The 18,751-nt window shown below is 35.2% G+C and overlaps 1 protein-coding gene across 4 annotated transcripts in view; it reads right to left on the minus strand.

Moving 5' to 3' along the window:
• Nucleotides 1–18,751, minus strand: part of IQCM (IQ motif containing M) — a 486,594-nt gene that overhangs the window by 235,761 nt on the left and 232,082 nt on the right. For all 4 annotated transcript variants that reach the window (XM_047717609.1, XM_047717608.1, XM_047717606.1 and 1 more), the window contains one exon: nucleotides 3,511–3,575. In XM_047717609.1, coding sequence (XP_047573565.1) covers nucleotides 3,511–3,575 — 65 coding nt within the window. The remainder of the gene's footprint in view (nucleotides 1–3,510; nucleotides 3,576–18,751) is intronic.

Below are 18,751 nucleotides of genomic sequence, written 5' to 3' on the forward strand. Positions count from 1 at the left end.
GCTGGATATCCCTGCAAAACTTTGCCATAGCTCTTTATGCCGGCAACAGATGGTAGACCATACAGGAAAATGTTTAGCATTCAGATTAGCTGGCTGGCTCCCGTAAAATAACTATAATAAACACTCATTTTTCAGACTGTACAGTTTTTTAATCATTGAAAGGGCTGGACTAGATTTTAATTTAGTGACACCTGTGAGGAAAAAAGACCTCCCAATCAAGCTAACCAGGTAAGAAATATTTATAGGAAAAAGACAAATCAGCTGGTTTTAACATTATTAAATAGTTATAAAAAACAGCCTTCTTTCTTTAAACCAAGTCTTTTTGTGGAAAGGTTTTTGATAACAAATTCAATCTTTAATAGACATGAATCATCCAATTTTCTATTTATTCTTCTGTCAGTTTTGTATGTTATCTTTTTTCAAAGAATTTGTCCACTTCATCTTAGTTGTTACACGTGGCAGGCAGGAAGTTATTCACATCTCCTTTATTTTTAATACCAGACTTTGTGTAGTATCTCTCCTTTTTCCTGATCAGTTTTGTTATGACCTTACAAATTTTATTAATCTTTTCAAAGAACCAATTTTTGGCTTTGTTAACTTGCCACATTGTCTCTCTGTTATTTCACTGCTTTCTTATCTCTGTAATGAATGTTACATGTACACTGAGAAAGAATGTATATTCTACTGTTGTTTACTGTAGTCTTCTATAAATATCAATTAGGTCAAGTTAACTTGGTGGCTTGTTCAAATCTGCAATATCATTCTTTATTCTTTTTACTAATTTTCTTATTACTAAAAGAGGTATGGGAAATTTTTCCAGCTGTAATTATGGGATTGTCATCCATTTTGCTCTTTAATCCTGTCAAGTTTTGCTTTATTTATGTTGACTCTCTATTAGTAAGGTATACACATTTAGGATTATCAGTTAATTCTGATTAATTGGCCCTTTTACAATTAGGAAGTTTCTGCCCTCTTTGATGCTGAAAAAGTCCTCGAAGTCCGCCTTGATGTTAATATGGCCACTCTAGCATTCTTCTGCTAGCTTTTTTTCATTGTTTATCTTTGACTATCCTTTTACTTCCAATTAATTCATCTTTTACAGAAAACAGAGAGTTAGGTCTTGCTTTTTTATCCAGCCTGATGAACTCTTGTTTTTAAGTATACTGTTTATTCTTTATATTTACTATAAATGTTGCTACAGTTGGGCTAAAGTCTACCATTTTCTATTTCTTGTTTATTCACTCAATATGTTCCACTTTCCTGTCTTCTTTTGTGTTAACTGAACAGTTTTTGGTATTCTATTTTAGTTTATGTACTTTTAGGTTTGCCTTTTTGTATTAGTGGTTGCTCAGGAAATTGTAATATGCATTCTTAACTTACCACACTCTATTTAGGATTAATACTGCTACATATAAAATTGTAACTTGCAAGAGAATAACTCTATTTCTTTTATTGTCACATATATTTGCACCTCCCTAACTTATAAGTAACATAATAATGTTATAATTTTGCCTTCAATGGTCAATTTTAAAGAATTTTTTAAAAATATATTCTTTTGTACTGATCAGCATATATTTTCTATTTTCAATCTTCTTTATTTCTTCTTGTAGATTGAAATTCTCATCAGGTATCATTTCCTTTCAGCATGAAGAACTTTCTTTAACATTTATGAAGTGCAAATCAGTTGGCAATAAATTCTCATTTCTTTAACTGAAAATTGTTTTTTTTATCCTCAATGTGGTGAGATAGTTTCATTAGATACAGAATTGTCAATTGATAATTTTTTTATTTCAGCCCTTTAAAGCTATAATTTTACTACCTTCTGTCCTCCATCATTTCTGATGCAAAGACATCCATCATTCTGAGAATTGTAACCCTCTGAATAATGTGTATTTCCCGTCTGGTTATTTCCAAAGTTTTTTCTTTGCCTTTGATTCTCAACTCTAACTAGGCTCTGCCTACATGGGGTTTTTCTTGTATTTATCTTGCTTAGATATGATGATCTTAGATATGTAAAGATGTTTTTCATTAAATTTAGGAAAATTTCAGCTGTTATATCTTCAACTATTTTTTCTGCCTCTTTTCTATTTCTCTTATCCTTTTGAGACTCCAATTCATATATGGTAGTCCACTTGATATTAAATGATAGGTCAGTCAGGCCTTGTTCATTTTTATTCTAATTATGGTTTACTGTGCCTCAGACAAGTCTCTATAGATCTACAAGTTTACTGACCTTTTCTACTTTCTTTCCCAATATGTATTCAACCCATCCAATGACATTTTCATATCAGATACTGTATTTCTCAGTTCCAGAATTTTTATTTGATTATTTTTTATAGTTTCTATTTCTAAACTGTCATTCTCTGTTATTATGAACTTCTTTTCCTCTAGGTCCTTTAAAGCTCTTACCTGATAATTCAAACATCTGGGATATCTTTTTCTTTGATGTGAGCCAGATTTTCCTGTTCTTCATGTCTAATATTTTATTTATTATATATAAACATTGTACATTGTAAAAATTCTTGATTCTGTTTTTGTTCTCAGAGGAATGTCGATTTTTATTTTTTAATTCTAGGTGGTGGCTGAGTTACTTGTTTATCATTTTTAACTTGTGAAGGCTTGTTTTCATGCTTTTGTTAGGGCAAATCAATTTGTTTTGTCCTTAGTACTAAGGTGAATCTCTTATTCCTATGAATAATCACCACTTCTTAGGTGTTAGCCTTCTAAGACTTCCATGGAAAGACTGAGGTGTTCATTAAGTCCCCATCACTTGGTAGGAACTCCAATTTCTGCCTCCTTCCATGATGAATAGCAATCTGCCTAGGCTTTAAGTGCCATAACAAAGATTTTATTGTGTTCACTCTGTCCTTAGCACCTAAAATAGCAGGTGCTTGATATTCATTATTGACTGAATAAACTATCAGTACTAAAATAATATTTGGTGGATTAATGAATGGATGTATTACCAGTGAATAAGAAAACACAAGTATGAAACCTGTCCTTCTAAGAAACTTCGGGGTTACCTTTCTACAGTCCCTTCTCTCCACCTCACTGTATAATCTATCTCACAAAATCAATAGTTTTTCATAAAAGTTTGTCAACAATTTGCTACATGTAGTAGCATGGCAATCTAAAGAATCCCTTCACAGATTCATTGAAAGGCATGCTTTTAGCGTAGTGAATTGTAGTGTCCTGTTTCTAACACAAAAAACAGCTGAAGCATTACATTACAGTATTGTTACACTACTTTTCCCAGCTACTACATAGTAAGTTCTAGCCTGGTCTACTGAATGATCATTAATATACTCAAAAAGTTTTTTTTTTTTTCTCCTTGCCTTAGTCAGAGTAAATGGAAATACTGAAAATGATATGGTAAAACTTTGAGCTTTCAACCATGTGCATTTCTTTAAACCTAAATACTTAAGTCAAGATAAAACCCAAAATAAGCACATTAATTTATACTTTTCTGCTATCATATAAAAGATACACCTGGAAAAAAAAAAGATATACCCAGGTCCTGGCTTTGGTCCTGGCTTTGGTTTGATAGGTTGTTGATCCTTCTTCTTTAAGATTTTCTAGAACAAAAGAAAGAAGAATCAACTTAAGTAGGAAAACAACTTCACTGTGTATAAAATTTTAATTTCATTAAGGTTCTGTTATCAAAGGGAGAAAGAGCTATTCCATTTTAATATATATTACAAACCTAAACACTGATTTAAATTGGTTAATTGTACCATGAACAGAAACATCCAAAATGGAGTCAGGAATGTCAAGGGCCCTAAGATGTCAGGAGCCAGGAGACCACTGGAGAAATGCATGACCACACCTGAACAGAACATGAATTTTAGGTTGTGCCAACCACAAATAGCTACATTCTGTTGCAGTTCTTAGAATGAGGCTCACATCACAGAAATGCAACTTAGCATTTCTCTAGTAACCTATACTGGTATAGGTTAGTATACCAGCTATATTATAGGTTACTATACAAGGTATAGTAACCTAAACCTGGTATAGTAACCTATCCTAAATAGACCAACATTAATTATTTTTACCCACACCAGTCAGAGTTCTTGCAAAACAACTTATATAAGCCTGTAGTTTTGCCTTTATATGGTCTGTCATTTTCCTCCCACCTTAGAACATTTTTTAGTTTCCTCTTGAGTCTGTGTCTCCTGGGTTGGAATTCCTGAAGACCCCAAATAAATTTTGGTTTGCTTTGCAGCCTAAGTACTTGCCTGCTTGACAATACTCAGAGGAGTATGACCATTGAACCCCCTCCAGCACCTTTTGGCACTTCCAGTGAGCAAATAGACATACAAATCTATTACAGAAGAGAATTTATTTATTTGCTTATGTGTCCTCTGTCTTATAAAAAAGATTCAAGGTGCTTTATGAAAAATACAGTACATATGAAAAAGAAAAACAAGAAAATCAGGTTAAAGGTAAAATATGGATAGAAAAATATTGTGAAGTATTTTCTGATATTACTTGATGTGGCACACAGATTTGGCTCTCAAATCCCTAGTAACAAAATGTTATGGACAGAATTGTGTTCCCCCACAATTCATATATTGAAGCCCTAATCCCCAATATAACTACATTTGGAAGTAAGGTCTTGAGGTTAAATGAGGTCATAAGGGTGAAGTCCTAATCCAATAGAACTTGTGGTCTTATAAGAAGAGGAAGAGATGCCAGGACACATGTGCACAGAGAAAAGGCCAGGCCATGTGAGGACAACCAAGAAGCAGCCATGTATAAAACAAGGACAGAGGACTCAAGATAAACCAACTCTGCCAGCGTCTTCATCTTAGATTTCCAGGCTCCATAATTGTGAAAAACCTAATTTCTGTTCTACAAACTACCCAAGCTGTGGTATTTGATTATGGCAGGACTGGCAAACTAATACACAAAGTAACAATGAAAACACAGTAGTTCTAACATTCCTAATGTCTATAAGACAAGCAAACTTGTGAAAATTTCTTCCAGGAGTCCCTCAAAAGAAGCCCAGTATAATGTGATGGTCACCTTCAACAGCATCTATTCAACAATTACATCAGAGTGTTTAATGTGGATTTTTTTTTTTAAACAATCTTTCAATATCAGTCAACAGTAAAAAGAACAACTCAGGAAGATAATTCAGAATAACTGGTGATTCCCTCTCTGGTCATTCAGCATGATCCAAAGGTTAAACTGATACCTAGAGGCATTGATGAATTGCCTATCTACTTTATAACCCTCAATGACAATTATTTTGCACAAAATGGGTTTTGAAAATAATGGTCTCAGATAAGAGGAATTTGAGGTAATCTTGATAAATGAGTAAAAGGTTAATGGATTTTGGATTGTTGGTTTTGTCTTCTTTCTCCCACTCTATAAGAAGTCAGGAAAAGCAAACATCTTGGTTATTGTTATATGGTATGCTCATGATACCCCAAGGAAAATGCTTATTTTAGTTTAGCTTTTTAAGTTTCAAATATGTGTTTAACCACTATTTGACAAGGGAAGCAAAAGAAGTCTCTTATATTAAATATCAAAATACATAAAGAATAAATTTAAGATCAAATGAGGAAGACAGTGTGTCTGTACTGCAAAAACAGTATTAGGACATAAGCATAATGGTTTTTAAATATTTTAAACAAATTATAACTCTTTTAAAGTTAAATTCATTCTGTCTCATAGTGCTCTCTCAAATACAATCTAACTTGTGTATGTTAATTTGTATTTTATGCCATTCATTTTTTAAGATTGAAGATTAACTTTCCTTCTATAATTATGTTAGAATGCCACAATAATCTTGAGAATTAGTTTGTAACATCTCTCAACTACTTGTTACTTTTAGAATTCTCTGGTGATGTTTTCATTTTCAAAATAAACAATCATCCTCAAGAATAATATTGTACTTTAAAAAATTTATGTGCAGGGGTGCCTGGGTGGCTCAGTGGGTTAAAGCCTCTGCCTTCGGCTCAGGTCATGGTCCCAGGGTCCTGGGATCAAGCCCCGCATCGGGTTCTCTGCTCAGCGGGAAGCCTGCTTCTCCCTCTCTCTCTGCCTGTCTCTCTGCCTGCTTGTGATCTGTGTCTGTCAAATAAATAAATAAAATCTTTTAAAATAAAATAAAAAAATTTTATGTGCAACATGTAGGTGATAATAAAACATGAAACAGGACCTATATATTTTAATATATATATAAAATATATATATGTGTGTGTGTGTGTGTGTGTGTATATAGACACACACACACACACACACATACACATATATATATATCTTAAGATGTTCTAAGGCATGCATTCATGGCTACAAAAATACTAATGACTACAAAATTAACTTTAACCAATATATTCCATACTTTAGCACAAAACAGTGTGCTTGGCCTGGAACACACTGTCTGTATGTGATACTACTATTTATGCTTGCCAACTTAAAATTTTTTGAACTGTTTCCTTCTTGGCCAGACAAACTGAAATGGCATGTTCTCCATGATGAAGGGTGTCAAATGTGAAGGCTGCTAGGTAAAATATTCTCAGACAAACATTCCTGAGGATTCTCATTACTAAGATATTCTCTGATTTTTTTCCAGTTACTCTCTTACAACTTGATTGAATTCACAACCTCCATTGTGTCCTCTCATCATATCTAACAGAATTAGAAACTGGTTTTTTGTTTTGGATTTTTCTGGGGGTGAGAAGGGAGAGTGGTCTCCTTTTTGCGAAATTAGCAGCAGTCCTTTTATTTTAGAAGTCCTGTGGGATTTTTTATAAGTCTTAGTTTTCTACATATTTATATATTGAATTTAAAGTCCATTTTGCCTTAATGTTTCAACTCAATTCTCTCTCAAAATCTTTTTTCTTTTCACAGGTACTACCTGCTTCTTTAAACTACTTCAAGCTCTTAGTCACTTGATGACAATGCATTTGGAGTGACACATTCTAAATACTTGATGTAAAATGTAAATTATTTATTAAGCCCTCAGGTCAAAATTTCAAAGTTTTGTAACAACCTGTGTGTTATCTATTCCAAACCACTTTTCAGACTCCTTTGCCCCACATATTTTCTCAAATCCCATAATTTAACTGGTACCAAGCTTACTTCTGATAATTTACATAATATTATTATACTTCCAGCTTCTTTTTAGAAGTAGCTGTCTAATCCTTCAATTATCACCTTCTTTCCACATTTTACCTTGATTTTTTTCCTTTTAACAATGCTATTAATTTCTCTCACAGTATAATAATTAAATTCTTGATTAACCACAGATGAAATATGGAAGAAAGCCTTTCACTTTGGATATTAACTCTAAGAAATATTTCTACATTACTTGTATTAGTGTGGAATTCTAGAAAATGTTTGCTATAAAAAGGTAATCTATAATTGGAATATTATACCCCCAATACCTACCCCAAATGTGGTTAAAGGCTATTTACTGAGTAGCAAAGAATTTTCATAGTTTTAAACAGCTTTGTGACCCTACTAGAAGTATATATAAACACATCATTAAAGGTAAAATGAAAGGTTTGTTTAAAAGTAGGTAACTGTGAAGAGAAAATCATTGATAGCATATACTTATAAAATTACAATTACACATTAAAACGTGAAATAAACTGAAAATCTTTTTCTGCCAGGCTTGACTATTAACACTTGTATTTCCCCAGCAGAAGTCAGTCATGTCACTAGCACCTTCTGTGAAATAGTAGTGAGCCTTCTTCCTTACAGTGCTTCTGCTCCTTGTATAAAAAGTAGTTTAAAGAGAAAAATGTCAATACCCTTGCACCCATTCAGAACCAGAAGGCACCAAACGCATCATTCTTGGATTTTTCACAAGTCAATATCTTTACATTATTAAATTTTAGAGCTTTCCCAAACACATACAAACCACAGGAGGGTTTTCAAGCCATAGAACCACCTGTAGAAAGTTATGATAGCCCAGGAAACACACACAGATTCCCAAAAATCTTTTCACGGAGCCAGGAGCCTCCATTTTGGAAGATGTTTTTAAATGTGGTATTTTCTTCACATTTCATAAGAGAAAATGGAGGGATCCCAAAGATAATGCTGGCCACTCTGTAGTGGGCATGGCCTTAAAAAGCTACTCAACTTTCAGATTAGGGAATACTGAAGAAGGTTACCCAGCAAAACACAGGTCATTTATTTACCAGTCACTAGACAAAGTTTCTTAAACTTCTAAGAGAAATTAAAACCATAAGAATTACTCTTTTAGGGGTGCCTGGGTGGCTCAGTGGGTTAAGCTTCTGCCTTCAGCTCAGGTCATGATCCCAGAGTCCTGGGATTGAGCCCCAGATCAAGCTCTCTGCTCAGCAGGGAGCCTGCTTCCCCCTCTCTCTCTGCCTGCCTCTCTGCCTACTTGTGATCTCTCTCTCTCAAATAAATAAACAAAAATCTTTAAAAAAAAAGAATTATTCTTTTGTTTGTAGGAATTTAAGTATAACAGAGTAGATAACAAAAAGACTGATGAGAAGGAGGGAGCTAGATGGAGTAGTTTACATCCCAATATAAGTCCCTTTGAGGGTTGAAATCTATTTATTAAAGATAAAATAGGACCTCTGTTTCTAAGAATATGTTTATAATAACAAATCACAGCATAATACTACAATAAAATCTAAAAAAAATAAGATATTTTAAATGCATAGTTGAACTCTCATGGGAAATTAACAGAATTCCTTTCTGGTCAAAAATAACAAGAAATGTTGAATTTACTGTTGTATTACATCTGGAGCCTATATTTACCTTGAGGATAGCATAGCAATACCTGACAATCTAGAGCCTGGTTTTAATGAGTTACATTACAACTGCAGGACTGCAGTTGGAAGTCATATACTAGAGCCAGAGAATGAAAGAACATCAGAGTTGAAGATACTCCTCAAAAAACCTTAGAGTACAAACCAGGATAAAAATATTTCCCTATAGAGAGAAAAAAATAGAAAGATAAAGAGATACTATGAGACCACCTATCTGTCACAACCTTGGCCCTGGGTGACCTTGGGCTCCAGAACACCCCCATCCCTCAAAAAAATGAAAGGCAGAAGTTTAGAATGAAGTGGTCTCAGGTTGGTAGTGTTCCAAAGCACCAGGTAAAAGCAAACATTAATCATTTTTAAAGGAAAACAATTTAAACACAGGTTTCAAATGATTCTTACAATAAAATATCAAGAAAATGAGCTCAAAATCAGAAAGGTCATTAAACATAAAAAAAAAAGCAATCAAGGAGTCAGAAGGAAAAACAAACTGCATATTCAGATTCGACTCAAAGACTGCAAAACTATAAAGATATACAGAACATAAAATAAGAATGAGCTTTTATTTCTACATGTATAGAAAAATAGATTAAAAGGAACCAAAATTTACCAAAATTGACAAAGCTGATTTGGGAAATAGCAAGTAAACATTCTAAAAATGAAAAATATAACAACTAAAATTGGTAACTCAATAAAAAGTGAAGTAATCTAAGAGAAATCAGGGGATAAAAGATGACCTGGAATGCAGCAATGAGAGACAGAGATGGCAAGTATACAAAAGAAAAAAGGCAAAGAATGAAATTGAGTGAAAGAAGGGAAGACAAAAAGCATTTAAAGAGATAATGGCAGAGATTTTTTTTTTCAGAATGCTGAAAAACATTGATTTTCATATTTAGGAAGCCCAACAAGCAGAATAAATGAAAACAAAACCACACTTAAATATCACACAATAAAATAGGAGAGCAATAACAAAAAGTAGTCCTTAGAAATAGAGACAGAGGAAGATTACTTACAAAGGAAAGATAATGGGGTGCCTGGTGGCTCAGTGGGTTAAAGCCTTTGCCTTCGGCTCAGGTCATGATCCCAGAGTCCTGGGATCGAGCCCCGCGTTGGTCTCTCTGCTCCGCACTAAGCCTGCTTCCCTTCCTCTCTCTCTCCCTGACTCTTTGCCTGCTTGTGATCTCTGTCTGTCAAATAAATAAATAAAATCTTAAAAAAAAACAAAAACAACAAAATAAAAACAAAGGAAAGACAACTGAAAAAACATCTGAGTTTTCAAAAACAACCGCAGCAGCCAGAAAATAGGAATGATAACCTAAAAATGCTGAGAATGTACGGTTGAGGAAGAAAAAATAAATATACTATAAGTCGAAGTTTTCTGACCCATACTAAATGTATGTCTAAAGGATGTAGTTCAAGAAGGAAAATCATCCTAAAGGTCTGAAATATTAGATACAATGACAACAATAAAAGAAAGGGGGGAGCATGTAGATAAACCTAAACAATTAGTACAAAACAAAATAATTGTATGTAATTTATGAGGTTAAAAAAAGAGAGAGAGAGGAAAAGTACTGGGGGAGATGGCAGTGTAGGAAGACCCTAGGTTCATCCCATCCCACATTTAGGAAGGTATCATCCACATCCAAGTCAATAAACTGGAGAGTGATCGACAATGGGCAGAACAAACTCCAAAACTAAATATAGAGGAGAAATTACATCTGAAAGTTAATCAGAAAGGCAGGGGGAGGCTGCCCATGGGAGGGAGGGAACTGAATGCATGAAGAGGGCAGGAACCTTGGGACGACTAATTCCCATAATGTTTGATTTTGAAAGCCAGATGGGTTGAATTTCATGAGTTTATAAAACTAGTAGGACATGTAGCCTGGAGCTTTCAAAGTCTCCTGAATCAGCAGTGGCCAAGTGGGAAGGGAGAGTGATAGCTAGGTTGCTACCCTTAAAAAGACAGCTGCCTACATAGAGAAGCAACATAAAAACAGCAGTTTATACAATACCAGAGGAAAATGGGAGACAGATCTGTTCATACCGCTTTTGGAGTGTGTTGAGGGACTTCTCTAAAAATGAGGGAGCTGGCAGATGCCATTTTCCTCCACCACCCTCCAGCATAAACACAGAGCCACCTACAGGAGGCAGGGCCACATACATACACCCTTGCTACTTACCCTGCTATCAGTGTGCCTCGCCCATGAGTTCTCATGAAGACTCCCACATTCCAAGCCTGCTAGCATCAGCCCACTGGGCTTAGCACAAGTTTTGTTAAAGCTGTGCATCCCACCCAGCTGCCCCAGGGCACAGCTGCCTCAGTGAGCCCTGCTGAGCCACCCTGCAGAGTCCAGCCAGGCAAACCCCCAGCTACTGTAGTGTGCCAGGCCCAGCTATACCCAGCCAAGGTCATGTGCCATGCATCCCTGGCCACAGCACATAGCAGCCACACTATTTCGGGGAATCTGGCATATTTTGCTAACACCACTGTCCTCTTCCCAAGTTCACTGGTGGGCACGCTGCCTCAGAGCTGGCCTCCCTGAGTCCTACTAACACCACAGAGAGCAAGTAGAGCCCACAATAGGCAGTCAGTGTAAACAACTATGCTGAAAGCAAAAGTGAATCAGATACAATAGCAGCCATCAGCAACAGACATAGGATATTCTCCTGGAGTGTCAAGTTCTGGCGAATAGGAGACACTACCTTGCAGGGTACTATAGGACTTCTTTTCCATAAAGTCACTACTTTCAAGAAGAGAAGACATAGCTGACTTTCTCAATACACAGAAACAGAGGCAGACAAAATGAGACAGAAAAATTTATCCCAAATGAAAGAACAGGACAAACCACAGCTAGAGATCTAAGCAAAAGAGATATAAGTAACATGCCTGACAGAATTTAAAGCAATGATCATAAGGATACTCACTGGACTTGAGAAAAGAGTGGAAGACATGAGTGAGACCCTTAACACAAAGTTAAGGAATAATGTAGCAGAGATACAGAGCTGAATAAATGAAATGAGAAATGTACTTGAAAGGATAAATAACAGAATCAAAGAAGCAGAGGAATGAATTAGTGACACAAGAGATAGAATAATGGAAAGTAATCAAGCTGAACCAAAAACAGAAGAAAGAATTACACAAAGTAAGAATAGCCTTAGGGGACTCAATGACTCCATCAAATATAGTAAGATTCATATTACAGGAGTCCCAAAAGAAGAGAGACAAAAGGGGATAGAAAATTTATTTCAAGAAATAATAATAATAATAATAATAGAACTGAAAACTTCCCTAATCTGGGAAGGAAAAGGATATCCAGTTTCAAGAGGCACAGAGAACTCCCATCAAAATCAACAAAAGCAGGTCTACATCAAGACATATTGTAATTAAGTTAGCAAAACATAGTGATAAAGAAAAAATTTTTAAACGGCAAGACAAAAGAAGTCAGTAAATCACAAGAGAAAACCCATAAGACTAATAGGAAATTTCTCAACAGAAACTTGGCAAACCAGAAAGGAGTGGCATGATATATTCAACAAGCTGAATGGGGAAAAAGTCTGCAGCCAAGAAATACTCTACCTGGCAAAGCTATCATTCAGAATAGAAAAAGAGATAAAGAGCTTCCCAAACAAACAAACAAACGCTAAAGGAGTTCATGGCCACTAAACTAGCCCTGCAAGAAATACTAAAGGAGACTCTTTGAGTGGAAAGCACAGACCAAAAGTGACACTATAAAAGTAGGAAACACAAAAGCAGTAAAAATGAATATTTCTATTTAAAAAAATGAGTCAAGGAGCTCACCAAAAAAAGGATATAAAATATAATAACATATACCTAAAATGTGAGGAGGAGAAGAGAAAAGAATGGGTTCAAACTTAAGCAACCATCAACTTAATAGAGACTGCTATATGCAGAAGATATTAAATACAAACCCAATGGTAAGCATATATCAAAAACCACTAATAAACATGCAAAGAATAAGAAAGAAATCCAAATATATCACTAAAGAAAATCAGCAAAACATGAAAGACAATAAGACAAGAAAGGATCAGAAAACATCTTCAGAAACAACCACAACACAAGTAGTAAAATGGCAATAAATACAGACCTATCAATAATTACTCTGAACGTTAATGAACTAAATGCTCCAATCTAAAGACATGGGGTAGCAGAATGGATAAAAAACAAGTTCCACCAATATATTGCCTACAAGAGACTCATTTTAGACCCAGAGACACCGGCAGATTGAAAGTGAGGGGTTGGAAAAATATCTATCATGCAAATGGATGTCAAAAGAAAACTGGAGCAGCAATTGTTACATCAGATAACACAGACTTTAAAACAAAGACTGTAACAAGAGACAAAGAACGACACTATATAATAATAAAGAACCCAAAAGATGTAACAATTATAACTATTTATGCACCCAACACAGAAGCACCCCAAAATATAACACATTTAGTGAAAAAAATAAGGGAAGTAATCAGTAATAATACGATCATACTCAGGGACTTAAACACCCTGCTTACATCAGTGAACAGATCTCTAAACAGAAAATCAACAAGGAAACAATAACTTTGAATGACATACCAGAGTACGTTAATTTTAGAGATATATACATCATCCCATTCCAGGCACCTGGGTGGCTCAGTCAGTTAGGTATTGCCTTTGGCTCAGGTCATGATCTTGGTCCCAGGACTGAGCCACATGTCAAGCTCCCTGCTCAGTGGGGAATCTGCTTCTCCCTCTCCCTCTACCTGTCACTCCCACTGCTTGTACTCTCTCTGTCAAATAAATAAATTAAATCTTAAAAAAAAAATTCCATCCTAAAACAGCAGAATACACATTCTTTTCAAGTACACATGGAATATTCTCCCATAAAACCAGCCTCATCAAATTCAAGAAGATCAAAGTTATACCATGCATGTTTTCTAACCACAATGCTATGAAAGTAAAGATAAGCACAAGAAAAAAATCTGGAAATATCAAAAATACATAGAGGTTTAAATAATATGCTGTTAAACAATCAGAGGGTGAATCAAGAAATCAAAGAAGAAATTAAAAAGTACATGTAAACAAATGAAAATGAAAAACACAATAGTCCAAACCCTCGGGAATGCAGCAAAAGCTCCTCTGAGAGGGAACTATAATAATACAGGCCTATCTCAAGAAGCTAGAAAAATCTCAAATAAACATGATCTTATACTAAGGAAGTAGAAAAAGAACAACAAACAAAACCTAAAACCACCAAAAGGAAGGAAATAATATAGATTAGAGCAGAAATAGCGGCACCTGGGTGGCTCAATCATTTAAGCATCTGACTCTTGATTTTGGCTCAGTTCATTATCTCAGGATCATGAGATTGAGTCCTGCACTAGGCTCCACACTGAGCATGGAGCCTGCTTAAGATACTCTCTCTCCCTCTCCCCCTGCCCCCCCTCCCCAAAACAAACAAACAAAATGTAACAAATCGGTGAAACCAGGAGCTGATCCTGTGAAAAAGCCATCAATAAAAATGATAAACCTCTCGCCAATGTATAAAAAAAAAAAAAGGAGAAAAGATTCAAAAAAATAAAATCACAAACAAGAGAGGAGAAATAATAACCAATACCACAGAAATACAAATAATTGTAAGAGAATATTATGAAAAACTATATGGCAATAAAGTAGACAATCTAAAAGAAATGGATAAATTCCTAGAAACATATGAACTACCAAAACTGAAACAGATGGAAATAAAAAATTTGAATAGACTGATAAACAGCATGAAATTGAATCAGAAATCAAAAAATTCCCAGCAAACAGAATTCCAGGACTAGATGGCTTCACAGGGGAATTCTATCATCAAACATTTAAAGAAGAGATAATATCTAGTCCTCTCAAATATTCCAAAAAAATAGAAAAGAAAGGAAAACTTTCAAATTCATTCTATGAGGCCAGGATTATCCTAATACCAAAATAGGATAAAGACCACACTAAAAAAAGAGAAATACTGGCCAATATCCCTGTTGAATATAGATACAAAAATCCTCAATAAAATACTAGCAAACTGAATTCAACAATACATTTTTTTAAAATCATTCACCATAATCAAGTAGGATTTACTCCTGGGTTGCAAAAATGGTTCAATATTTGCAAATCAATCAACATGATACATTTCATCAATAAGAGAAGGATAAGAACCATATGAACATCTCAATAGAGAAAAAAAGGGTTTGACAAAGGTCAATATCCATTCATGATAAAAAGCCTCAACAAAGTAGGTTTAGAAGGAACATACCTCACAGGCGATACATGAAAAATTCACAGCTAACATCAAATTCAATGAGGAAAAACTGAGAGCTTTTCCCCCTAAGATCAGGAAAAAAACAAGGATGTCCACTCTCACCACTCCTTCAACATAGTAATGGAATCAGAGCCACAGCAATCAGACAACAAAAAGAAATAAAAGGCAGCCAAATCAGTAAGGAAGAAGTAAAACTTACACTATTTGCAGATGACATGATACTATATATAGAAAACCAGAGAGACTCCAGCAAAAAACTGATAGAACTGTTACATTAATTCAGTAAAGTCAAAAGATACAAAATCAACATACAGAAATCTGTTGCATTTCTATACACCAATAATGAAATAGCAGAAAAGGGAATTAAGAAAACAATCCCATTTGCAATTGCACCAAGAATAGTAAGATACCTAGGAGTAAACCTAACCAAAGAGGTGAAAGACCTATATTCTGGAAACTATAAAACACTGATAAAAGAAATTGAAGATGACACAGAAATGGAAAGACTTTCCATGCTAATGGATTAGAAGAACAAATATTATTAAAATGTCTATACTACCCAAAGCCACATTTAATGCAACCCCTATCAAAATACCAATAGCATTTTTCACAGAACTAGAACAAATTTATAATTCATATGGAACCACAAAAGATCCTGACCTTGAAAAAGAAAAGCAAAGCTGGAAACATCACAGTTCCAGACTTCAAGTTACATTATGAGCCTATAAAATCAAAACAGTAGGGGCACCTGAGTGGTTCAGTCAGTTAGCATCTGCCTTCAACTCAGATCATCATTTCAGGGTCCTAGTGTCAAGCTCCAGATGGGGCTGCATGCTCAGCAGGGAGTCTACTTCTCCTTACTCTCCTCTGTGTTCTCTCTCTCTCTCAAATAAATAAATAAAATTTGAAAAACAAAACAAATAAACAAACAAAAAAACAGTATGATACTGACACAAAAATAAACACATAAATCAATGTAACAGAATAGGAAACACAGGAATAAATTCATAACCATATGCTCAATTAATGTTCAACAAAGCAGGAAAGATTATCCAATGGGAAAAGGATAGTCTCTTCAACAAATGATATTGGGAAAACTGGACAGCAACATGCAAAAGAAAGAAACAGGACCACTCCTTTAAACCACACACAATAATAAATTCAAAATGGTTGAAAGCCCCAAATGTGAAAAAGGAAACCATCAAAATCATAGAAGAGAACATAGGCAGTGAACTCTCTGACATCGGCCATAACAACTTTTTCTAGATATGTCTCCTGATTTAAAAGAAACAAAAGCAAAAATAAACTACTGGGATTACACCAAAATAAAAAGCTTCTGCACTGCAAAGGAAACAATCAACAACACTAAAAGGCAACTCAAAGAATGAGAGTGATATTTACAAATGAAGGGTCAGTAACCAAAATATACATAGAACTTAAAAATCTCAACACCCAAAAAACAAAATCCAATTAAAAAACGAACAGAAGAAATGAACATTTCTCCAAAGCAGACATACAGATGGCCAACAGACACATGAAAAGATGTTCATCACCACTTATGATCAGGGACATGCAGATAAAAACTACAAGGAGATATCACCTCACAGCGTCACAATGGCTAAAATGAACTACACACAAAAAACCAGGTGTCGGCAAGGATGCAGAGAAAAAGGAACACTCATGCACTATAGGTGGGAACGCAAACTGGTGCAGTCGCTGTGGAAAACAGTATGAAGTTTCCTCAAAAAGTTAAAAATAGAATTATCCTATGATGCACTAATTGTACTACTGGGAATTTACCCAAAGAATACAAAAACACCAATTCAGAAGGGCACATGCACCTCTATGTTTATAGCAGCAGTATTTACAACAGCCAAGATATGGAAGCAGCCCAAGTATCCATCAATTGATGAATGGATAAAGAAGAGATGGTATATCTATAATGGAAAATTATTCGGCCATAAAAAAAAAAAATGAAATCTTCAGTGACATGGATGAAGCTAGAGAGTATTATGCTAAGTGAAATAAGTCAGTCAGAAAAAGACAAAATGGATCCAGGGAGGGAGAGAAACCATGAAAGACTCTTAATCTCAGGAAACAAACTGAGGGTTGCTGCGGGGGTAGGTAGGGATAAGGTGGCTGAGTGATGAACATTGAGGAGTGTATGTGCTATGGTGTGTGCTGTGAACTGTGTAAGACTGATGAATCACAGACCTGTACCCCTGGGGCAAATAATACATTATATGTTAATAAATTTTAAAAGGCAAATACCATATGATTTCACTCATACGTGGAATTTTTTAAAAAATTTTAAAAATGAGCAAAGGGAAAAAAAGAGAGAGGGACAAACAAAGAAAAAGATTCTTGGGGTGTCTGGGTGGCTCAGTTGGTTAAGCGACTAACTTCAACTCAGGTCATGATCCTGGAGTCCCAGAACTGAGTCCCACATCAGGCTCCCTGCTCTGCAGGGAGTCTGCCTCTCCCTCTGACCCTCCTCCCTCTCATGCTCTCTCTCTTTCATTCTCTCTCTTTCTCAAATAAATAAATCTAAAAAAAAAGAAAAAGAAAAAGAAAAAAAGAAAAAGAAAGAAAGAAAGAAACAGATTCTTAACTATAGAAACACACTAATGGTTACCAGAAGGGAGGTACGGGGTGGAGGGAATAGGTGATGGGGATTAAGGAGTGCACTTGTCCGTGATGAGTTCCAGGTGATGTGGAATTGTTGAATCACTATATTGTACACCTGACACTAATATTACACTGTATGTTAACTGTACTGGAATTAAAATAAAAACTTTTTAAAAAGCGACAACTACACCTTGGTAGTTACGGCAATCTAAGATTTCTGTATGAGATGGGAAGAGGGTAAAGATACTTTAAGTTAAATTTGTATATTAAAATCTACAGGTTAACCACTTGTGTTTTTTTTTTGTTTTTTTTTTTTTTTTAAGATTTTTTATTTATTTATTTGACAGAGAGAGATCACAAGTAGACGGAGAGGAAGGCAGAGAGAGAGAGAGAGAGAGGGAAGCAGGCTTCTTGCTGAGCAGAGAGCCCGATGTGGGACTCGATCCCAGGACCCTGAGATCATGACCTGAGCCAAAGGCAGCGGCTTAACCCACTGAGCCACCCAGGCGCCCCTACAGGTTAACCACTTGTAAAAACAAGAATAAAAATGTCAAGCTAGTATAAGGAAAACTAGTACAATGCAAAACTAGTTCTAGGAAGAATGGAACAAGAAGGAAAACATGTCAATCAATTTCTAAAAAAGACAACAAAGGGATGGGAAAAAAGAGAAAAATGGAAAGAATAAAGAGCACAAAATAAAAGGGGTAGAATTGCATCTAAATACATTTTTAAAATTACAATAGTATGACATTTACAAAGAAGAAATAACGGTGGCCTACAAATATGTGAAAAATTCTCAGGCTTATCTGTCATTAGGAAAAAGCAAATTAAAATCACAAAGGAATATTTCATGCCCGCCAAATTGGCAAAGGTTAAAATTTTGACATATTAAGTGTTGCCAAGTATATGAAGCAATGAGGACTCTCATAAGCTGCTGTTGAGAGAACAGTGTTTGCTAGTGCCTGGTAGATCTAAACATATGCCCACTGGCCAGCACAGCCATTCAATGAGAGGCGATCAGTTATGCATGTAGTCAATAATCAGTTATTGAGCTCCCACTGCCAAAGACACATAGTTCTATCAAGT

Source organism: Lutra lutra, chromosome 2 (genome assembly GCF_902655055.1).
Source record: "Lutra lutra chromosome 2, mLutLut1.2, whole genome shotgun sequence".
Taxonomy (NCBI): Eukaryota; Metazoa; Chordata; class Mammalia; order Carnivora; family Mustelidae; genus Lutra; species Lutra lutra.